This window comes from Mytilus trossulus, chromosome 12, assembly GCF_036588685.1.
Source record: "Mytilus trossulus isolate FHL-02 chromosome 12, PNRI_Mtr1.1.1.hap1, whole genome shotgun sequence".
Classification (NCBI taxonomy): Eukaryota; Metazoa; Mollusca; class Bivalvia; order Mytilida; family Mytilidae; genus Mytilus; species Mytilus trossulus.
In genome coordinates, this window is record NC_086384.1 from 46642987 (window position 1) to 46668268 (window position 25282).

At 32.3% G+C, this 25282-nt stretch overlaps 1 protein-coding gene across 1 annotated transcript in view; it reads right to left on the reverse strand.

The window, feature by feature from the left end:
* Window positions 1-25282, reverse strand: part of LOC134692698 (venom factor-like) — a 69511-nt gene that overhangs the window by 33447 nt on the left and 10782 nt on the right. The window contains exons 4-18 of the mRNA XM_063553177.1: window positions 24369-24439; window positions 20521-20652; window positions 18292-18334; window positions 17089-17176; window positions 16397-16496; window positions 14530-14766; window positions 11289-11480; window positions 10563-10679; window positions 5371-5436; window positions 4209-4403; window positions 3746-3895; window positions 3236-3310; window positions 2557-2653; window positions 1612-1860; window positions 931-1054 (exon numbers count right to left, since the gene is read on the reverse strand). Coding sequence (XP_063409247.1) covers window positions 931-1054; window positions 1612-1860; window positions 2557-2653; window positions 3236-3310; window positions 3746-3895; window positions 4209-4403; window positions 5371-5436; window positions 10563-10679; window positions 11289-11480; window positions 14530-14766; window positions 16397-16496; window positions 17089-17176; window positions 18292-18334; window positions 20521-20652; window positions 24369-24439 — 1936 coding nt within the window. The remainder of the gene's footprint in view (window positions 1-930; window positions 1055-1611; window positions 1861-2556; window positions 2654-3235; window positions 3311-3745; window positions 3896-4208; window positions 4404-5370; window positions 5437-10562; window positions 10680-11288; window positions 11481-14529; window positions 14767-16396; window positions 16497-17088; window positions 17177-18291; window positions 18335-20520; window positions 20653-24368; window positions 24440-25282) is intronic.

A 25282-nucleotide genomic window follows, 5' to 3' on the forward strand; every position in this document is an offset into this window, starting at 1 on the left:
TAAAAGTTACCTCTCAAGAGAGGTGACATTTGAAATATATAAAATTAGATTTTCCATATACTAAAATAAAAAGCGCTACCCAAAAACACTAAAAAAGACTGTCGGCTTGTAGTCAGAATAATGTGTCCTGGTAAGGTAACATGTCTTTCTGTGGACTGTTACCTTGTGAACTAGTAGATTAAAATCTGGTTCAGCTTGCCAGTCTAGTACAATATTCATATTACTTTGACATTTTGGGTCCTGAATATACATGTCAATTTGCGGCTGAACATTAAGCAATCATTCATAATCATCATTATATCGTATATGTTTTATTGTCCTTTTGAGATGGTGTTAATGGCCGAACTTACTCTGTGTTAATGTGCTCTCAACTTTTCTAGACTCACTATGTTGCAAATAATCATGTCCATTTTTCAATGCCATGTGTTGACCTCTAAGACAAGCTAAAGTGGACTTAAAAAGCTTCTTTTTTTTTAATATTAAGGAATCATTTTCTCATATTAATAAATATTGATATTGAGGTTTTGTTTTCTTGTGTTGCTGTATCATTGAAATCTACCACCATTTCCCTTTTTTCATATTACAATAATTTAATTTTGGATGTAACGCATCATCTGATTGGATGACATTATTTTGTTATCAGCCCATAAACATAATTTAGTCATGTGACCGTGACATCACACCATTTTTTTCATGGTTTTTCTACAGTTTGAAATGGAATTTAGAATTAATTGACTGTAATATTTTCTGACTCTATTAAAAAAATCATAAAAAATATGTTGCACACTGTTAAATAACCCGCTAAATGCGTTATTCAGTGTGCACCAAATTTTTTATGTTACAGTATTACAGTCACTCCTTAAATATATACCATAAAAACCAAATATGTTTATATAAAACTATTGTATCTCACAAAAAATATACGCTTACTCTAATGAATTTTCTTCAAACAGCCATGATTCTGGGAAGAATGATCTGATTGGGACATCTTCTGCCATCATATTTATATCTCTGAATGTGTATTCTTCTTCTTGAGACATAACTACTGTTCTGTCTACAAATAAATAACATATATTAAATTTCTTAATACTGTAAATTCAGAAATTAATAATTGACATTTTCCTTTGGAAGTCTGGTTAAAATTGAAAGGGAGTCTATACTCACTGATGCTCAAATCAATTTTAAGTATGCCTGGGCCTCCTCTTCATCCCTTTTTGGAGCTTTCTGTATAATAAATGCAAAGATTTCCAAAACAGTGTCTTCCTAGGAAGCCTTTTTTTAATCCTGGATCTGCACCAATAAAACAATAATTATCTAGAGGCTTCCTTTTTTTAAGGGGGGGGGGGGGGGGGGGGGGTAGAATCTTTTTCGGGACGTCAGGATGGGGTGTTTTTAAGCTTGGGATTTCAGGGTTGAACCTTTCTAGATCCGAGATTTCTTTTTTCGGGATGTCAGGATTTAATATTATTTAAATTCGAGACCTCAGGATTTTGGGATCAGGATCCCTTCGACACCTCCCCCTTTTAAGGTCTAATGCAACAGAATCTGTTAAGTTAGATAAGTTAAATATATATATATACATGCATTCCCTTTTAATGGGTTGATACTTACCAAACTCAAAAAAGTCTCCTCTATTTTCCAACATCCCATGAGGTTGCATAGATTGTGCATCACTGAGCCTATCCTCATATGATTTACAACATCTATAGAAAGATTTGGCACATTTCGAACTTTTGATCAGTTTTTGAAGTTTCTGCCCTTCTGTGTAACAATCACTGGCACTTAATAAACCAGTCTGGCCAAACATGAAAGCAAATCTTCTTCCTGCTTGACAACATGGGTTTGTCTCTTCACTTGGATCTGAAATATTAATTCACAGTACAGCAAATCTTTGAGGAAACTTGTTCATGAAAATTGCAAAGATTAGAATAGGTTTGGTCTAACAAAAGTACCAAAAGTTGTCATCTTTACTGGACCAAATCTGAAATTTCACAGTTTTTGAAACTTATAAAATAAGAATAAGTGTGTTCTAACAATAACACCATTTGCTTTCTATACTAGACCAAATCTTAAATCCAAGTACCGAGTATCAAATACCAAAACAATAATCAGTATCCTGTTTGAATATTGATGTCTTCTTTATATAAAATTGATTCTTTGAGAAAATGAAGTAGGCTTCACTGATTAATCATTTTTTAAGATTTTGAGAAAAATCCTGTTTAAGTTATATAGAATATTTCAAAATGCAAGTTTAAATTATTGCTTTTCCAACTCTGTCGCAATTATCACAATAATAAAAACCTCGAAATAATTTCTGAATTTACAGTACTTGATTGGTAATACACCTTATCGCTATTCCAGGCTGACCCTGCCGCTTGAACTTTTGACGCATACAACAATCACTTTTTCATTGTGGCGTCAGCTATTTTGCTTTATGACGTCATAATTTTACGGGAAACAGGTGAGTGATATTCAGCAATGGCGGACAAATAGCGATAAGGTGTATTGTTCACCTAGTTATAATCAATATGATTTTGCAATAAAAATCATAATTACTTATGGATCTTTTTCTTCGACCAGTTGTAGGACATTTAACACTGTCTCGTTGACTTGTTTGGACTTCAGCATTTGTAAGAACTGACAAACCAGCATCCTGTTGTAAAAAAAATGTATTAAAAAAATAAATCAAACTATTAAAAAGTCCTGATAGCAAAAATCACAGAATGATACCCCAGCCCTGAATCAACATAATTTGCAAAGGGAAACATAAAAGTATTGAGATTAAAAGGCAAAATAGTAGAAGCAATGTGGTGAATATCATGTAAAGTTTCTTTCATTCAATGTAATATAGCTTATTCAAGTATTTGTATCAAGAAAATGGTCAAAATGCTTCTGAATTACCGGTAATAGGTGACAATTAAAAATTACATTTATATTTGTGTATATTATGCTTCTCCTCTACGAACAACATTTGGGGCTAAATAATAGGTGCATATTATACATGACTAAATAGGTGCATATTATACATGACTAAATAGGTGCATATTATACATGACTAAATAGGTGCATATTATACCTGACTAAATAGGTGAATATTATACCTGACTAAATAGGTGCATATTATACATGACTAAATACAGTAGTTAAAAATTAAAAGTGATCACCACAATTCAAAATATTGAACCAAGTCAGCTAAAATAACTTAAATCTTAACAATTAATTTTTCAGCTCTTACCTCAAACACTTTGTTGACATTGATTCCTCCACCTACACTGCAGCCAAGATCATGATCACCAAAAGATGAAAACATCTGTAATTTATAACAAAAAGGTAAAGCAAAAAATACCAAGTTACAAAGTCCATAAAAATTGAAAAATACCAAACGTTAGATTTTATAAACTAATGGGTCCATATGAAACAACTGTTATATTCCTGACTTGGTTTATGCATTTTCCAAAGAAAAAAAGGTGGTTTAAACCTGGTTTTATAGCTAGCTAAACCTTCTGTTTGTATGATTGTTGTTAATATTTCAGTAATCTTGTCAATATTAGGTGAGCAACCCTAACAGAAATAATATAATGTGACAATAATTGGTTTCCAGCAGCAAAGTTACAGATATGTAAAATAATTTGAGGAAAATATTTTTTTGTTTTTCTTGTTATCTTATTTTTGCAGAAAATCTAAACTTCCATTATACTCAAATCTATTCACAAGTCAGAACAAAAATAAGTTATTATATGTATACCTTTTCTTTCCTTATTCTGTTTTTATCACTAATTTGGTACACCGCTTTGTCTATGGCCAGAAATCCCACTTTACTGAGTGGTGGTCCAGTAACATTTATTGTCAGGACAGACTTTGGACTAACTTCTGTGTTTGGTACCATTATCTCAAGCTACAACGATGAAGTTACCTCACAAATGTTTATATATAACCATTAATGATGTTTTCTGATGCAAAAGTAACTTTTTTTAAATTCAGACCTATAACGATTGAAAATTTCAAAAAGATCACAAAAACAATCTAATTCTAAATATTCAAAACAGACTAACAATTTAAAAGAAAACAATTTCAAATTATATATTTAAAATTAGTAATACATTGTCTGCATTTGTGCATATGTTTTCATGAATTGATGATATGAAAATTGGTAACTAATCCAATCAAAATGAACGTTACAACCAATGTTGCATTAGAATAAGAAATACCTCTTGATGGTGACATGAAGGAGCAACTTCAATTGTGGCAGAATCTGCTGCTACTTCTGTAGCTCCTCCTCTCCACTGGTTAAAGGCATAAGTCACAATACGCAAGTTTGGGGCCATGTCACTGTTGATAGCTTGTAAAAAAGAGTTACTTCCCCTAGACTGTAGAACTGACAAAATTCTTCCTCCTGAAATCAGCTGAAAATATGTGTCTGTTATAGTTGCATGACAAGGAATCATTTGAATAAGAATGATTTATTACACACTAATGAAAACATAGGGTAGCAAAGTCTTAGGGACGACATCAAAAGTTCAATGAAGGATAAAAAACTTAATTCACAGAGTTTTTTCCTTGACCCCCACACCCCCCCCTCCTCACTTAATTTGGGGAAAATTGATTGACCAATAGGTATATATGTAAAATCGATTTTAGATTGACAAAACTTGAAGCAATGTTGACACCCCCCCCCCCCCCCCTCAAAAAACTATTTCATTTAAGTTTTTTATCCTACATCGATCTTTTGATGTCGTCCCTTATTTGTAAGATCTGACATATGCAATGAATATCCCCCAAGATTTTTCCCTTGAAAAATGAACATTTGTTAAATTTTCTAATATCTTGACAACATATGTAACGGGAAAAACGAACTACAAAAATAATTATATTCAATCTTTGTGAACTTGTATCTTCTCTCTTACTTATATAACAGCAAATATAGAAAGCAGCTTAAATAAATCATTTCAAAATTGGCCGGAAAAATCTAGACGAGAAAAAAATATCCATACAAATAAATTTGGTGACATTTTTTTTATTTTCTCCAAGAAAGATAAAGTTTTTCATAATAGTATATCTCAAAATCAATTAAAAATGATATTTATATTGGATAAGTTTGAAAAATTAAATAAAACAGTTTACATCTGAAAATATCTTTTGATTTATTTGAATTTTTTTACATTATCTTAAACATTCTTGCATATTACAAATTTTTAATTCAAATTCTGTTGTTAACACTTAATTTATGAAGAACAAGAATGTGACCAAAGTACATGGATGCCCCACTCGCACTATCATTTTCAGACAGACGCACAGACCAGAAAACATCATGCCCCTCTACTATCGTAGGTGGGGCATAAAAAGAAAAAAAAATAAAGTAAAATGCCTCACCAGGTGGTAAAACTCATTAGATCTAAGTCTTCTGGTTGAAACTTGAGCAACTAATCTCCCATCATTCTAAAATAAAGAAACTAATGTATAATGAAACAAGCTACTGTAAACCAACTTATTTTCTGGGATTCTTTATTTCACGTATGACTCTTTCTTCTCCAATTCAAAGATATTTAATAACGCAATTTTCTAATTTAATAATTTCTAAAGATCTGAGTTTTACATATTTGCGACAATTTGTTTTTGCTTTATTTTTCTACTTGCGAAAATGCTAAAATAAGTTGGTTTACATTATTTAGTATAAAGTGAAAAAGTGAAAATTAGTCTTGTAGCTTGTGAGAAATATTGATGTTGTCAAGTTAAACAGTGTACATAACAAGGGTACTAAGGATAACTTATACCCTAAAATCAACTACTTTTCAAGGCACAGTCTAATTTTATTACAATACAAATATATAACTTTTGAAAAAAGACAGTTACGGAAAATTGAAGTATGAAAGTTACTACATGTCTTCCTTGGTTTGTTTTGTAATTTGGTTACTATATCTTGTATCATTTGAGGAATACCCCACATGTCCCAATTGTCATACTTGAACACCAGTAAAATCAGAATAAAGACTTTCAAGTATGTTCTGAAAAGCATATCTTCTATTCAAGCAATCAAGTTAGTAATTTGTTTAAACTTTCATCAATATATTTCTTATTAATATGTGTGTGTATGATACATCACTATAACAATACAAACAAGAATGTGTCCATAGTACAATGATGCCCTACTAGCACATTTTCTATGTTCATTAGACGGGGTAAAACATGCATTATCATGTTCAGTTAACCAAGAAATTGGGGTCAAATATCTAATTTGGCATTAAAATTAGAAAGATCATATCATAGGGAACATGTGTAATGAGTTTGAAGTTGATTGGACTTGCTTCATCAAAAACTACCTTGACCAAACTTTAACCTGAAGTGGGACAGATGGACAGTCAGTTGATCAAACAGGAGAATAAACGACGCACAGACCATAAAACATAATGCCCCTCTACCATCATAGATGGGGCATAAAAACAGAGTTCGCGAAATCTTATTTTCCTTGGTGGTCCTTGTAGAAAATCTGCTGGTCCTCACTATTAACAGTATTGAACCAGATGCTCCGCAGGGCGTAGCTTTATACGACCGCAGAGGTTGAATGCTGAACGGTTGGGGCAAGAATGGACACAACATTCAAGCTGGATTCAGCTCTAAATTTGGATTGTGATTCAATAGTTGACACAGCATAGGTTTCTGATACAGAATGAAAATGAATGTGTTCTCATGAACTTAAAAATTTTGTTTTTTCTTAGAGCAATTCACTATGCTGTTGAATATTAATCCTCTCAAAAAAATGTTTGAAGAAATTTTCTTTTTATTTATGAAATTTCAAATGAGAAAAATTGAACCCATTTTTTTCAATCACATCCCCCTTTCCCTTATTCCAAAACTAATCTCAATTAAAATTTCTAATGAAGTTTGCAACAATAACTACTCATTTAAATACATCATAAAACATTAAGATGTAAAAAAACTGCTTGTTATCACTGAATGGTAAAGATTATTTTAATTTATCAGTTGGTAGTAAAAAGTGACTATACATTGTATATTGTATATAACAAAGATTTAAGTTGATTCTGGACAAAGAAAGATAACTCCAATTAAAAAAAATCTTGCTATTGCACAATATTGTGCAATTAGATATTTCTTGCTTACTATTCTGGACAAAGAAAGATAACTCTAAATTAAAAAAAAAAATACTATTTCACAATATTGTGCAATTAGATATTTCTTGCCATTGCGCAATACTGTGCAATTGAAAAGACTTGCTATTGCACAATACTTAATATAATAATTTTAGATCCTGATTTGGACCAACTTGAAAACTGGGCCCATAATCAAAAATCTAAGTACATGTTTGGATTCAGCATATCAAAGAACCCCAAGATTTCAATTTTTGTTAAAATCAAACTAAGTTTAATTTTGGCCCCTCTGGACTTTAATGTAGACCAATTTGAAAACAGGACCAACCAGATGCTCCGCAGGGCGTAGCTTTATACGACCGCAGAGGTTGAATCCTGAACGGTTGGGGCAAGTATGGACACAACATTCAAGCTGGATTCCACTCTAAATTTGGATTGTGATTAAATAGTTGACACAGCATAGGTTTCTGACACAGAATGAATGTATTCAAATGAACTTAAAATTTTTGTTTTCTCTTAGAGCAATTCACTATGCTGTTGAATATTAATCCTCTCAAAAAAATGTTTGAAGAAATTTTCTTTTTATTTATGAAATTTCAAATGAGAAAAATTGAACCCAATTTTTTATTCACATCCCCCTTTCCCTTATTCCAAAACTAATTTCAATTAAAATATTCTAATGGAGTTTGCAACAATTACTACTCATTTAAATACATCATAAAATATTAAGATGTAAAAAAACTGCTTGTTATCACTGAATGGTAAAGATTATTTAAATTTACCACTTGGTAGTAAAAAGTGAATATACATTGTATATTGTATATAACAAAGATTTAAGTTGATTCTGGACAAAGAAAGATAACTCCAATTAAAAAAAATTCTTGCAGATATTTCTTGCTTACTATACTGGACAATGAAAGATAACTCTTAATTAAAAAAAAATTTGCTATTTCACAATATTGTGAAATTAGATATTTCTTGCCATTGCACAATACTGTGCAATTGAAAAGACTTGCTATTGCACAATACTTAATATAATAATTTTAGATCCTGATTTGGACCAACTTGAAAACTGGGCCCATAATCAAAAATCTAAGTACATGTTTAGATTTAGCATATCAAAGAGGCCCAAGAATTTAATTTTTGTTAAAATCAAACTTAGTTTAATTTTGGACCCTTTGCACTTTAATTTAGACCAATTTTAAAACTGGGCCAAAAATTAAGAACCTACATACACAGTTAGATTTGGCATATCAAAGAACCCCAATTATTCAATTTTTGATGAAATCAAACAATGTTTAATTTTGGACCTCGATTTGGGCCAACTTGAAAACTGGGCCAATAATCAAAAATCTAAGTACATTTTTAGATTCAGCATATCAAAGAACCCCAAGGTTTCAATTTTTGTTAAAATCAAACTAAGTTTAATTTTGGACCCTTTGGACCTTAATGTAGACCAATTTGAAAACGGGACCAAAAATTAAGAATCTACATACACAGTTAGATTCGGCATATTAAAGAACCCCAATTATTCAATTTTGATGAAATCAAACAAAGTCTAATTTTGGACCCTTTGGGCCCCTTTTTCCTTAACTGTTGGGACTAAAACTCCCAAAATCAATACCAACCTTCCTTTTATAGTCATAAACCTTATGTTTTAAATTTCATAGATTTCTATTTACTTATACTAACGCTATGGTGCGAAAACCAAGAAAAATGCTTATTTGGGTCCCTTTTTGGCCCCTTATTCCTAAACTGTTGGGACCGAAACTCCCAAAATCAATACCAACCTTCCTTTTGTGGTCATAAACATTGTGTTTAAATTTCATTGATTTCCATTCACTTGAACTAAAGTTATTGTGCGAAAACCAAGAATAATGCTTATTTGGGCCCTTTTTTGGCCCCTAATTCCTAAACTGTTGAAACCAAAACTCCCAAAATCAATCCCAACCTTTCTTTTGTGGTCATAAACCTTGTGTCAAAATTTCATAGATTTCTATTAACTTAAACTAAAGTTATAGTGCGAAAACCAAGAAAATGCTTATTTGGGCCCTTTTTGGCCCCTAATTCCTAAAATGTTGGGACCAAAACTCCCAAAATCAATACCAGCCTTCCTTTTATGGTCATAAACCTTGTGTTAAAATTTCATAGATTTCTATTCACTTTTACTAAAGTTAGAGTGCGAAAACTAAAAGTATTCGGACGACGACGACGACGATGACGACGACGACGCCAACGTGATAGCAATATACGACGAAAATTTTTTCAAAATTTGCGGTCGTTTAAAAATGAAGAATCTACATACACAGTTAGATTTGGCATATCAAAGAACCCCATTTATTCAATTTTTGATGAAATCAAACTAAGTTTAATTTTGGACCCCGATTTGGACCAACTTGAAAACTGGGCCAATAATCAAGAATCTAAGTACATTTTAAGATTCAGCATATCAAAAAACCCAACCGATTCATTTTTTGTCAAAATCAAACTCAGTTTAATTTTGGACCCTTTGGACCTTAATGTAGACCAATTGGAAAACGGGACCAAAAGTTCAGAATCTACATACACAGTTAGAATCGGCATATCAAAGAACCCGAATTATTCAATTTTGATGAAATCAAACAAAGTTTAATTTTGGACCCTTTGGGCCCCTTATTCCTAAACTGTTGGGACCAAAACTCCAAAAATCAATACCAACCTTCCTTTTATGGTCAGAAACCTTGAGTTTAAATTTCATAGATTTCTATTTACTTATACTATAGTTATGGTGCGAAAACCAAGTAAAATGCTTATTTGGGTCCCTTCTTGGCCCCTAATTCCTAAACTGTGGGGACCTAAACTCCTAAAATCAATACCAACCTTCCTTTAGTGGTCATAACAATTGTGTTAAAATTTCATTGATTTCTATTGTCTTAAACTAAAGTTATTTTGCGAAAACCAAGAATAATGCTTATTTGGGCCCTTTTTTGGCCCCTTATTCCTAAACTGTTGAAACCAAAACTCCCAAAATCAATCCCAACCTTTATTTTGTAGTCATAAGCCTTGTGTCAAAATTTCATAGATTTCTATTCACTTAAACTAAAGATATAGTGCGAAAACCAAGAAAATGCTTATTTGGGCCCTTTTTGGCCCCTTATTCCTAAAATGTTAGGACCAAAACTCCCAAAATCAATACCAACCTTCCTTTTGTTGTCATAAACCTTGTGTTAAAATTTCATAGATTTCTATTCACTTTTACTTAAGTTAGAGTGCGAAAACTAAAAGTATTCGGACGACGATGACGCCAACGTGATAGCAATATATGACGAAAAAATTTTCAAATTTTGCGGTCATATAAAAATACTCAAATTGTGTCAGTCCTATGCAAAATTTTGGTGGTAAAATCCTGAGGACCGCAACATTTTGCGAACTCTGTAAAAATTCATAAAAATATGTATGTGATCACATGTGGCTACTTACCAACATAGGTTTGACACTTAAAAATCTGTTAGCTGGTGATTGCATGGCTTCAACAACTAATGTCACTTTAGATTGGACTGTATATGCATAGTTATTTCTATCAGCATCCGTTTTTATCTAATAAATGAAGCAAGAATAAAATATTACACTTACAAAATTAAGTGTCCATTATCTAAGAAAACCATACTCTTAATTCAGAAATTATTGCATGCATTCATTATTGCAATTTTGTAATTTTAGATTAAAATGCGATTTTAATTTTTGCGATATTGAGAAAAATCCTGTTTAATTCATAAAAAATTTTGAAATGAGAGTTAAAATTATTGTCATTTTAACCCTGTCGCAATTTTCGTGATTAGAAAACATCACAATTTTTTTCTGAATTAACAGTACTTACATTGCACTATTACATCAATGAATAGTGAAATCAGAGACAAAACCCTAATTTCACCTTATGACAAACATGATGCACAAAGCCTGTATTCTCTATTCTTTAAGCCATTGTTCTATTCTTTATATTTTTTTCTCATTATTCTCAGCACAACATTATTATCTATTCTTACTTGTTTTTCTTTATATTGTGACACCCAATTATTCTCAATTCTTTATTCTATTTTGTTGGCCTTTTTTTACCTATGTTTATAATTTTCACCCCTTTATTCTGCCCTTTTTTTTCTATTATTCTCTATTCTGTTAACCCCATCTAGACCCCACTTATATACATACTGTACATGATAATGCTGTATTTCTGTTTTCAATGTGAATCGGCATAACGATTCGTCCGTTCTCATCAGATTCTACATTGAGTCTTCTAACATGTCTAATAGGTATTACGTTGCCATTAGTTGTTCTCCTTCCACAATGTATACTTAGTGGACAGTTTGGTGCTGGTTTTCCATTGGCATAGAAAGTGTCAATCTAAAAAAATATATATAAATATAAACAGGGGCAGATAACTTATTACTCTGCCATGAGTTGTTCTCCTTCCACAATTTTTACTTAGTGGACAGTTTGGTGCTGGTTTTCCATTGGCATAGAAAGTATCAATCTAAAAAAAAAATATACAAACCGGGCAGATAACTTATTACGTTGCCAATTGTTGTTTTCCTACCACAATGTATACTTAGTGGATAGTTTGGTGCTGGTTTTCCAGTGGCATAGAAAGTATCAATCTAAAAAAAAAAATATACAAACAGGGGCAGATAACTTATTACTCTGCCATTAGTTGTTCTCCTTCCACAATGTATACTTAGTGGACAGTTTGGTGCTGGTTTTCCATTAGCATAGAACGTATCAATCTAAAAAAAAATATATACAAACAGGGGCAGATAACTTTTTACGTTGCCATTAGTTGTTCTCCTTCCACAATGTATACTTAGTGGACAGTTTGGTGCTGGTTTTCCAGTGGCATAGAAAGATTCAATCTAAAAACAAAATATACAAACAGGGGCTGATAACTTATTACTCTGCCATGAGTTGTTTTCCTTCCACAATGTATACTTAGTGGACAGTTTGGTGCTGGTTTTCCATTAGCATAGAAAGTCTGAATCTAAAAAAAATATATATACAAACAGGGGCAGATAACTTATAACGTTGCCATGAGTTGTTTTCCTTCCACAATGTATACTTAGTGAACAGTTTGGTGCTGGTTTTCCATTAGCATAGAAAGTCTCAATCTAAAAAAAAATATATACAAACAGGGGCAGATAACGTATTATGTTGCCATTAGTTGTTCTCCTTCCACAATGTATACTTAGTGGACAGTTTGGTGCTGGTTTTCCAGTGGCATAGAACGTATCAATCTAAAAACAAAATATACAAACAGGGGCAGATAACTTATTACTCTGCCATGAGTTGTTCTCCTTCCACAGTGTATACTTAGTGGATAGTTTGGTGCTGGTTTTCCATTAGCATAGAAAGTCTCAATCTAAAGAAGAAAAAAATATAAACAGGGGCAGATAACTTATTACTCTGCCATGAGTTGTTCTCCTTCCACAATGTATACTTAGTGGATAGTTTGGTGCTGGTTTTCCATTGGCACAGAAAGTGTCAATCTAAAAATATATATATATATATATATAAACAGGGGCAGATAACTTATTACTCTGCCATGAATTGTTCTCCTTCCACAATGTATACCTAGTGGATAGTTTGGTGCTGGTTTTCCATTGGCAAAGAAAGTGTCAATCTAAAATATATATATATATATATATATAAACAGGGGCAGGATCCTTTACTATAGATAATTTAGCTGATCTGTAACAATAACATCTTCATGCCTTATATATCATGTACTGTAGCACGCCGCTAGATTAAAACTGACGAGGAAAGGTAACATACGGCCAGCGAAAGCTCTATTTTTGTAGAGCCCAGGTGGTCGTGTGGTCTAGCGGGACGGCTGCAGTGCAGGTGATTTGGTGTCACGATATCACAGAAGCATGGGTTCGAATCCCGGCGAGGGAAGAAACAAAAATTTGCGAAAGCAAATTTACAGATCTAACATTGTTGGGTTGATGTTTAGACGAGTTATATATATATAAACAGGGGCAGATAACTTATTACTCTGCCATGAGTTGTTCTCCTTCCACAATGTATACTTAGTGGATAGTTTGGTGCTGGTTTTCCAGTGGCATAGGAAGTGTCAATCTAAAAAAATTAAAAAAATATATAAACAGGGGAAGATAACTTATTACTCTGCCATGAGTTGTTCTCCTTCCACAATGTATACTTCGTGGACAGTTTGGTGCTGGTTTTCCAGTGGCAAAGAAAGTGTCAATCTAAAAATATATATATATATAAACAGGGGCAGATAACTTATTACTCTGCCAATTGTTGTTTTCCTTCCACAATGTATACTTAGTGGACAGTTTGGTGCTGGTTTTCCATTAGCATAGAACGTATCAATCTAAAAAAAAATATATATATATACAAACAGGGGCAGATAACTTATTACGTTGCCATGAGTTGTTCTCCTTCCACAATGTATACGTAGTGAACAGTTTGGTGCTGGTTTTCCAGTGGCATAGAAAGTATCAATCTAAAAACAAAATATACAAACAGGGGCAGATAACTTATTACGTTGCCAATTGTTGTTCTCCTTCCACAATGTATACTTAGTGAACAGTTTGGTGCTGGTTTTCCATTAGCATAGAACGTATCAATCTAAAAAAAAAAATATACAAACAGGGGCAGATAACTTATTACGTTGCCGTTAGTTGTTCTCCTTCCACAATGTATACTTAGTGGACAGTTTGGTGCTGGTTTTCCATTAGCATAGAACGTATCAATCTAAAAAAAATATATACAAACAGGGGCAGATAACTTATTACTCTGCCATGAGTTGTTCTCCTTCCACAATGTATACTTAGTGGACAGTTTGGTGCTGGTTTTCCATTAGCATAGAACGTATCAATCTAAAAAAAAAATATACAAACAGGGGCAGATAACTTATTACGTTGCCAATAGTTGTTTTCCTTCCACAATGTTTACTTAGTGGACAGTTTGGTGCTGGTTTTTCGTTGGATAGAACGTATCAATCTGAAAAACAAAAATATTAGCAGGGGCAGATAACTGGCTCAGGAATTTGTTTGATAGAGACAAAGTGAATCAGGTATTTCAATCCTTCTTTACTGCGAATTCATTTATTTTTGTGGGTTGAGGAACAATTGTATTTTGACACATTCCCCATTTCCTTTTTCAATTGTATTTTCATGGATATTTGATTTCATGGTTGTTGTTTTTTTAACATGATAACAAGAAGTGACAAGCATCTTCCACAATCCTATTTAATCCATCTCCTCATGGGGTTTTTGATTATGTGTTTACTTTCCTTTTTTATAGTGATAATTTAATTACCAGATCAAATATTTCATGATTATTTGATTATCTTGTTTAAAAAAATACTTAATGATTCTGTGATTACTTGGACATTCCCATGAGGGGTATCTTTAATTATTCTTATACTTACTACTAAGTCATAAGGAATTCCAGGTTTAAAGTATTTCTGTGATTTTTCTACAGATATCTTATATGGATGGTTAGAGAACACAGTTTTCTTATCAGAAACTTGTTCCCTCCTTCCTGTTCCCTTATCTAGTATGGTAACCTCTAGATATAGTCTTGCTCCATCTGGAAACCAGTATGATGGAAATCTCTCCTCCAATGTATTTTTACTTATTTCAAAGTCTGTTGATCCTACTGTCATCTGAAAACAACAAAGTGTAATTTAAAATGTTGCATCAAAATATTTTTTTTATTAAGGTCGTACATAACACCACAGGGAGATAACTCCGTAAAAATCAGCTGAACATTTAAACCATATTCAATGATCAAAATTAGTGTTTGTCAAACTGCTATATATATCCAATGAATTTTTTTCAGTAAGTGTGTAATTAAAGTATAATCAAATTTTGATATTTTTGTCAAAAGGTCGAAGTAAATATTTTGTCAATTTTTTTTATGAAAATTAACTAAGCTAACGAAATTAATTTTAGTCAAGGTGCTTGGTACCACCTTAAGTGTCAGTCTTTGTAAGAATCAGGCAATTTAGAAGAATTTAAAACATTGCAAAACAAACCTGTCGACCTAATATAAAACCCTTCTATTTTGAAGTACTAGTAACACTCATCCCGAGTTAGAAATAGTAAGACTTTAGTTTCGGTATGTCTGGTAATAAGAGAAATATTTAGGGGTTAGGGTTAGGGTGAGGTTAGGGTGAGGGTTAGGGTTAGATAATTGTTGTATAGAATGATAGAAATTACACAGTTAGCTCCCATAAGTTGTTAACTTCTAGTGCATTTCAACTAAATTGTATCTTCAAATACCAGAGCAGGAACAGGAAACTTTTGTTATAACCATGCATCATTATACATTTCAAACTTAAATTAATGTAAACTTGAGCCAGTACTTGTTTGTCATGTGTTCACTACTGTCAGATTCTTAGTCAGATTGTGACTAGAGATTCAATGAGGGTGGTAAAGTCTTATTTTCGTGCAATGTATTTTGCCATTTTTATTTCACGTGCAGTCGTAAAAAAGGTTTGTTATTCACCATATTTTGTGAAATTGGTAAAAAGGGTCAACGTGCCGGAAGTTTTTAATTGTGCCCTCATTGTGAAATGGCAATTGTTTTTTGAATTCTTCCATGTAGATACACCCCACCCCTTTACACCCCTTTTCCATGATAATTAATAATAATCATGAATTTCTAAAACTTATAATAGATTGACACAATTTTAGCAAGAGTTACTTCCCTTTTTTAGAATGATGGAGAAATATGTCAGAGCACAAATTACTTCAAAATCAGCCAAAAACTCAACTTGTTGTACTCATCACAAGACTTCAGAATAAGTTCTTTATAATTTTTTTGAATTTGCTTGATTCATAACTACAATCTTGTAAGGATATATTAACTAGTTGGTACCACATATTTCAAGTTAGTAAATAGTCGAAATTAATAACTCTTATTCAACATATTGAAACCTATCTATTGATACTTCCAACATCTAATGTCAAAGTATCCTTGCATCTTCAGAACCATAAATTTAACAATCAATATGATAGATCCCTGTTTTAAAGTAGCCTTACATGTGTCAGCTATACCTTTTGCTAGATTATTTCTTTTTTTCATGTCCACAATATAACTTCAATTATATGCTTATTCATTACAGTATAAACTATGTTATAATTTCTAGTTAATATAAAAAAGAAGATGTGGTTTGATTGCCAATGAGTCAACTCTTGACAAGATATCAAATGACACAGAAATAGGTCACTGTACTGCCTTCAACAATGAGCAAAGCAGTTTATATTGTGAATAAATTTTAGAAGTTTTACCTGCTTTTTCAGGTCAACATCACTGATTTTATGTTGTCCATCCGTAATAATTCCATACGATAAAACACAGGTACCGTCAATTGCTTTTCCATGAAAATAACTGAAATATTCAATTGAAATTCAGATATCAAAATTCTAACCGCAAAGTAAGTGTTTTCTCTGCTGTTAACAATACATTATAAAAATATCATCACCATTAACTAGACCCTTAGAGTGACCTCAAAGTTGATAATGGTCTACTTGACCAAACTGGGCATTATTAAACCAAGATTGGTCAAGATATTGTCTATGGTTCAAATGACAGCCTCTGGTTACAGAAATATTGACAAATAAACAATAGGGATTACATTTTAAGGTGGTAACAAAGACCTTGACTAAAATTAATGTGGCTCGTTTAATTTTTATAAAATTTAGCAAAATATTTACTTTGACTCTTTGACAAAAATACAAAAAAAAAAAAATAATTGAACCACATACTGTATCTCCCTGTAGTATTATGTACAACCTTAAACAAAAATTTATTATAAGAAAATTCATAAGAATTTATTTTCATCATTTGAGAACAAAGTACCACAAGTAAATTCCATTTCAACATAAATTTTGCTAATTACTGTTAATATCTAGACCAAAAATTTGCAGTCTTCTACAATTCAAGATGGCAGAAAACTACCTTAACATTAGTAAATACTCACTTAGCTGAAACATTTATTCTTATCTTCTCTGTTGTTGGGAGAATAATGTCTGGTTCTGACTTCAGAGTTATACTGAACTTTGGTAAAACTGAAATATCAGAGGATTTAATGGTAAACAAATATTTCAAAGGATACCAAATCTATTTATCTTTGGATCTCTATAGGCAGTTTAATTAATTAGCTTTTTCAACAGTGTGTCTACATGAGCTGAAAGATTAAAACTAACTGTATTAAATAGAATAGAAAAACAGTTTTCTTTGAACAGGTTGTCGTTTGGTTCATGACTGTTCTATTTGTTTTTCTTAACTTAAATTGTTATAAATTATGCTACATGTATTAGTTTTTTTGTTTCACATTTTTCAAATCAGGCCTTTTATAGCTGACTCAACTGTATGATTTTCTCTCCTCATTTTTTTACCATTGATTGCTTACATTCGAGTCATTTCAACTGTGGTATATAGCTATAATTGTCAAAGACCACATCTCCATATTTTCATTAAATATGAATTATCTCCCATCAACTTAGAAGTTTTGATAGGTTATTTACTTTTGCAGATGATTACATATTTCTTGAAATTATTCTTTCGGATATTAATAAACAGAAGTGGCTTAAAGCACAACTTTGACTTCAGGATTCATTTTTGGGACTGAAATACATTTTATATACTTAAATACATAAAGGCTGTTCAGAATTATTTATATGGGGAGGGGGGTCAGAAGGCACTGTTATTAAAATTTGATGGGTGGTGGTTTTTAAAAAAAAAATGGCTGTAACATTTGAAAAATTTGAAATATCAAATTAAAAATTTATGCTTAGTGGGGACAAATAAAAAGTGCCTTCCAACCTAACCACCCCCACCTGTCCCTCCATCATACCTTTATTTTTGGAACAACCCTAATTGTATTCAATCTTATGCCTTACAGCAGATTTCATTGAGTGTGTATCCAAAGGTAATATCGTTGGTTAGCTTGCTTGTTAGCTGAACTGTGAAGTCATTGTTAGGTCAGATAAACCATCCTCCTTTAAGAGTAGACTAGTTCAGCAGATAACCAATCTATCTGTCTGTTGGACTAGGCTACTTCGAAAGACGGGTAGTATACCTGACCTGAAAATGAATTCACGGTTCAGCTAACAAGCAAGCTAACCAAAGATACTACCTTTGTCTACATACTCAATGAAATCTGCTGTAACTATATATTTACCATACTCTTTTACTTCAAATGTCACTACTGTTTCTGTTTCAAGCTGAAGAAAAAGGAAACAAAAATTTTCATTCAAATCTAAATATTGAAAGCTGCCAGAAGATAAGCCTGTCTCAATTATACTATGATTAACTGGCAAAATTGAATTATGTAGAAGGCATTCAATCAGCTGTCATTAAAATACCCGTCAATAAATTTGCATGTGGATGTGTGTAAAGGTATAAAACTTGCCTTAAGGGGGCTTAAATTTAACAATAATTTAGTTTGTGTACAGCTTATTCGAAAAAACCAATAAAAAATATAGGTCACCGATGATTTAAAAAAGATATTTCAATTTTAATGCCAAAAAATGGCATTTTTGCACCAAAGGGAGATAATTTGGAGCTTTTTCAATGATATCTACATTTTAAAAGTCACCTAGGGTCAACAGGAATTAATTGTTTGGAATGATTTTTGTACCATATGATAAAGTAACAACTACTTAAGGTAATTAATAAAATTTGTAATGAAAAATAAATGTTTAATTTTTTTCTAAAAATCTTATACCCGCGAGCCTCCTTAAAACATTTTTGGAAAAGTCTTAAAACTTAAGAAAGAACATCTTTACTTTAACTAGATATAGGAGGATGTGGTGTGAGTGACAATGAGACATCTCTCCATCCAAATAACAATTTATAAAAGTAAACCGTTATAGTCCTAATAATAGTGTAAATAATCAAGTCTATAAATCAGGGCATACTCAAGTTAGAATGCAACATTAACATTAAAAGTTAAAGTCCTATAACTCGATAGAAAAACAAATACTTTGATGATCACACACCAGTAGAAAACCAAGAGATAAGGTAAATAAATCAGAGCAATATTAGAGTTAGTATGCAATAAGTGGGAAATTGCTTTAAATGTGACTTTTAAAATTCCTGTAACTCTTGCATAGTAAATAAATATTTTCAAAATCAGAAGGAAGCCATATTTCTTTGCAATGATTTTAATGTTCCTCATGAAATATTATATATGACATCTTTATATTTTTTATAACCTTTTGATAGACAATACTTATTCTATATTATCTAAGATGCATAAAAAGTAATTCTATATTCAGCAAATTTATCATTACTTTTGCCCTAAATTCTTGTTCTAAAGTGAAATAGAGTTCAAAGCATTTCTCAGCTTTGCTGTGTTTATGAATTTGTGCATAGTCCAAATATTAAAATCAATTATAAGTAAGGGATGAGGCTTTTAGTTACCTGTAAAAAAAAATTAAAAGCAAAATACTACACTTATGATATCAAACTTCCAACATTGATTATGATTTGATTTGATTTTCTGTGTTTTAATGCCACTTTTAACCACTCTTTTGAGCTATTTTGTGGCAGCCAGTTTTTATTGGTGAATTAAGCAGTATTATAAGTGCCTCAGAGAAAACCAGTGGCGGATCCAGGAATTTTCATAAGTGGGGGCCCACTGATTGACCTAAGAGGGGGCCCGCTCCAGTCATGCTTCAGTGATTCCCTATATAAGCAACCAAATTTTTTTCCAAAAAGGGGGGGCCCGGGCCCCCTGGCCCCCCCCCCCCCTAAATCCGCCTCTGAAAACCACCGATGTTAGATAGGAAAACTGACAATCCTAGCCAATAAGATTGGATTTGAATACACCCACATGAGCAGGGTTAAAACTGACTACCTCTGTATTGAGTGGCAAGTCATTACAGTAGTAAGACAACTCAGCCACTGAGGACCCTCCAACACTGGTTATGAAATAAATGTTTGTTAAGGAAGCTCGCGGGTATAAGATTTTCAGAAAAAAAATAAACAGTAATTTTTCATTACAAATTTAATAATTACCTTAAGTAGTTGGTACTTCATCATATGGTAAAAAAATCATTCCAAAAAATCAATTTGTGTTGGCCCCAGGTGACTTTTAAAACATAGATATCATTGAAAAAGCTCCAAATTATCTCCCTTTGGTGAAAAAAAATGCAATGTTTTGGCATTAAAATTGAAATATCTTGTTTAAATCATCGGTGACCTATATTTTTTATTGTTGTTTTCGAATAAGCTATACATAAACTAAATAATTGTAAAATTTAAGTGATTTTTGTAATTTAGTTCTTTTTTAATTTCGATATTACCACTTTTTCTTCTATTAGTTCAACAGAAAAAAGCCCCCTTAACAGAAAGGTGTATATGAAATTTAACTATTTCAAACATAACACTTATATTTCATACCTACCCCATTAGTGAACTTAGCCTGAACAGTCCAGTTATTACCATAGAATGGGCGAGATGGTAACAGAAATTTGTCTGTTATAAAACTTCCATGATATGTGGCATTCTTCCTTTGGACAATAACTCCTTGTGGATTCTAAAAAAATAATTGGTGTAAATATAATGTAACCAGTTATTGATGAATATAACAGAAAATCCAGTACATCAAGTAAGTTGACTAATCCAGGGCCTACTGTAAAGTAAAATAACTTATTTTCACTGATACTTTATTTAGCTTTTTCTAGCATATTTCGCAAATTTTTACATTTTCTTGATGTAGCTCAGTGAGAAAAGATCCAAATTTTACATATTTACTATGATTATATTTGCGATATTTTTCTACTCACCAAAGAATGAAAAATAAATTGCTCGCGATAAATCAGTTGGTTTACTGTCTGAATATTTCAATAATTTAGTTTCCAGATTTAGTGTGTCTAGTTTCATTTTACATGATACATCTAACGATAACTTGGTAATTGTTTTGGGGGTTGTTTTGTCCATGTGAAAAATTAAGAATAGTACATTGTACTTTAAATAATTTGGTATTAATTATCTAACAATAACGCCAGAAATCTATGTATGCAATACACCTTATCGCTATTTATCCGCCATTGCTGGATTTCACACAGGTTCCCGTAAAATGTTGACGTCATAAAACAAAATATCTGACGCCACAATGGAAAAGTGATTGTTGTTGACGTCAAAAGTTCAAGCGGCAGGGTCAGCCGGGAATAGCAATAAGGTGTATGTTTGGAACAGTACAACATATTCTGCATGAATACATCAACATTTGGACGATGTCACCTAATGAAAGGTTTACAACAGGGTGAGGAAGTCAAACTAGAACAGCATGATCAACTCTTTTTACGTGAAAATCTAATTCAATCATAATATTTGCTGTATTGACTGGCAAAAATATTGGCATGTGGATAGAAAAATGTCATGTGATATGACTTATTCAATCTCCATTTTGAAACATTAACTATTCTGGAACTCTCCAAATTGGGATTGTGGAGGGGTGAAATCTATCATATTGGCTGAATTTGCATAGAAACAATATAGTCATGTGGATTGAAAAAAGTCATGTGATATGACTTATTCAATCTCCACATTGAAACATTAACTATTCCTGAACTCTTCAAATTGGGATTGTAGAGGGTGAAATCTAAGTAAATCAGAATATTTGTTGAATTCGTCTGGCAAAAATATTGGCATGACGATAGAAAAATGTCCATGTGATATGACTTTTTAAATCTCCACAATGAAACAATAACTATCCCGGAACTCTTTAAATTGGGATTGTGGAGGGTGAAATTTAAGTGAATCATATTGGCTGAATTTGCCTGGCAACAATATAGTCATGTGGATAGAAAAATGTCATGTGATATGACTTATTTAATCTCCACAATGAAACAATAACTATCCCGGAACTCTTTAAATTGGGATTGTGGAGGGTGAAATTTAAGTGAATCATATTGGCTGAATTTGCCTGGCAACAATATAGTCATGTGGATAGAAAAATGTCATGTGATATGACTTATTTAATCTCCACATTGAAACATTTACTATCCCGGAACTCTCCAAATTGGGATTGTGGAGGGTAAATTCTAAATCAGAATATTTGCTGAATTCGCCTGGCAAAAATATTGGCATTACGATAGAAAAATGTCATGTGATATGACTTATTCAATCTCCACATTGAAACATTTACTATCCCGGAACTATCCAAATTGGGATTGTGGAGGGTAAATTCTAAATCAGAATATTTGCTGAATTCGCCTGGTATCAATAAAGTCATGTGGATAGAAAAATGTCATGTGATATGACTTATTCAATCTCCACATTGAAACATTTACTATCCCGGAACTCTTCAAATTGGGATTGTGGAGGGTGAAATCTAAGTGAATCATATTGGCTGAATTCGCCTGGCAACAATTTAGTCATGTGGATAGAAAAATGTCATGTGATATGACTTATTCAATCTCCACATTGAAACATTTACTATTCTGGAACTCCTTAAATTGGGATATGGGAGGGTTTCTGTTTATCAAGTCTAACTTGTACCTATTGGGGAAACGAAAAGTAAACCACTTTTAAATTGGTTTGCAATATGTACTACAGGGGCGGGTCCAGGTAAGGGCGTAATGGGCGTACGCCCCCCCCTTTAAAAAAAAAACAAAAAAACAAAAAAACTATCGTTATAATCGTCAAAAGGCTGTCTCTGATGTTCGTGCCCTGTCAATTCAGGCAAGAGATGAGACTTTGGAAGTCGTTTTGGGAAAATCAAACGGACAAACCAGAGTCAACAACATCAACCTGAACTGATGTAAGGGCATGCTCGACTTTATTTCCAAACATCATGAAAGTTCTCTTCTTACTTGCTTTGACGAGCGTCACGCCAAGCTCCACCGAAAGAGCTAACTCATCCCTTAAGTTGATCAAGAATGATTTGAGAAGCACCATGAAGGAGGATCGCCTAAATGCTCTGCTTCTTTTATGTGTTCACAGAGACATTAAACTTGATTTTAATAAAATTATTGACGATTACGCCATGAGAAATCCACATAAAATGGTTCTAATGAATCCACTCTAGTAATTGAAAATGAGAGTCCGTCAGTATTTTTCTGTGTTCATTTTAGGTTTTGCGTCAAGGTACATGTATACTAGAAATATGTATATTTCCACATTAAAGCAATACTCAGAAGGAAAGAAATTTATTCTTCAGTGTTTATTTGTCTTGTATCATGTGTGTCGTTCAACGAAACCCGAACTTAATCAAAAATAGAGGGATTACTTCATAATTGCTAAATTGTTGAAATTCAGGAGCTTCTGAGCTTCCACATGGACCCTCAACCGTAATCACGCCTCTCGTTCATAAAAGCCTGGCCTAGGAATTGAAATGTTAAGTAACTCCTTTTACCCTTGAGTTTGGAATTTCTCGTTATTGGTCTACTGCTGTTAAGATCCATCCAATTTTTTTTAATATACCATAGACAATTAATCGGCATAAAAAATGTCACACCCTGACACTTTAACTATAAAATATACATGCTCCAAGTCAGGAACCGTTACATTAGTGCAATTCTCTATTATTTTATGTTTTAAGCCAAAAAAAGGTCCAAAAAAAATTTCGCTTCGCTTCGCCTCGCTTCGCTCGGCGAAATATTTTATTATACGCCTCCCCTTTCACATATCCTAGACACGCCCCTGAACTACATTTTACATCATTACATTAAAAATAATCAACTCAACATTTGAGCCTGTTCCAAGTCAAGATTCCTGTATTTCAGTGGTTGTTGTTCATAGCCGACTATACAGTATGGGTATCTATTGTATGGTTGCTTATAATAGCTTATATCCACTTCATTTGAACTTTTATGGATAATTGTCTAATTAGCAATCATACCACATGTCATATTATTATATCAGCAAGGTTGAAATAACTGAGTATGTTATTTTCTATAAAATAGAGAATGGAAATGGGGAATGTGTCAAAGAGACAACAACCTGACCATAGAGAAGACAACAGCAGATGGTCAATAGATAATTTCTGTAACTGTAAATTCAGAAATTGTTGCATGCATTTGTTATAGTGATTTTGTCATTTTAGATTAAAATGTGATTTTGTCATTTTAGATTTAAATGTGATTTTGTCATTTTAGATTAAATTGTAATTTTATTTTTTGTGATATTAAGAAAAATCTGTTTTATTCATAAAAAAAAAATTCAAAATGCGAGTATAACCTTTGTGGCAATAATAAAAACATCGCAATAATTTCTGAATTTACAGTAATGTTAAGTTTCTTAGTTTACCTTGATATCAATATGTACAGGAACAGTCGATGGTCGTCTCACCTCATCCAATGGAAAAACTCTAATCCTTACTGAAATAATGTATGTATAGATGTGAAAATCACAAATTTCATAAATTGGCACATAATGTTAAGCAATGCATTGGGTCAAGAAATATAAATAAAAAACATAAAGATTTTTTATCTGATGACGTCACAATTATGTCATAATGTGTACTATTTTCACAAAAACAAAGAACTAGAGGCTCTAAAGAGCCTGTGTCGCTCACCTTGGCATATGTGAATTAAACAAAGGAAGCAGACAGTTCATGACAAAATTGTGTTTAGGTGATTGTGATGTGTTTGTACATCTTCCTTTACTGAACATTCTTGCTGCTTACAAATATCTCTATCTATAATGAACTTGTCTGTGTAGTTTCAGTGGAAAATGTTAGTAAAAATTTACAAAGTTTATGAAAATTGTTAAAAATTGATTATAAAGGACAATAACTTCTTAGGGGGTCAATTGACCATTTTGGTCATGTTGACTTATTTGAAGGTCTTGCTGTACATTATTGCTGTTTACAGTTTATCTCTATCTATAATAATATTCAAGATAATAACCCAAAACAGCAAAATTTCCTTAAAATTACCAATTTAGGGGCAGCAACCTAACAACGAGTTGTGAGATTCATCTAAAAATTTCAAGGCAGATAGATCTTGACCAGATAAACAATTAAACACCTTGTCAGATTTGCTCTAAATGCTTTGGTTTTTGAGTTATAAGCCAAAAACTGCATTTTACCCCTATGTTCTATTTGTACAGTTGGGTGCAGACCAAGCATTACATAAAGTAAACGCAAGTTAACGCCGCGTGCACATATTTCGTTAGTTAACTTCAAATTTCCCGTTTACAAGTAAACGCCCGTTTACTAT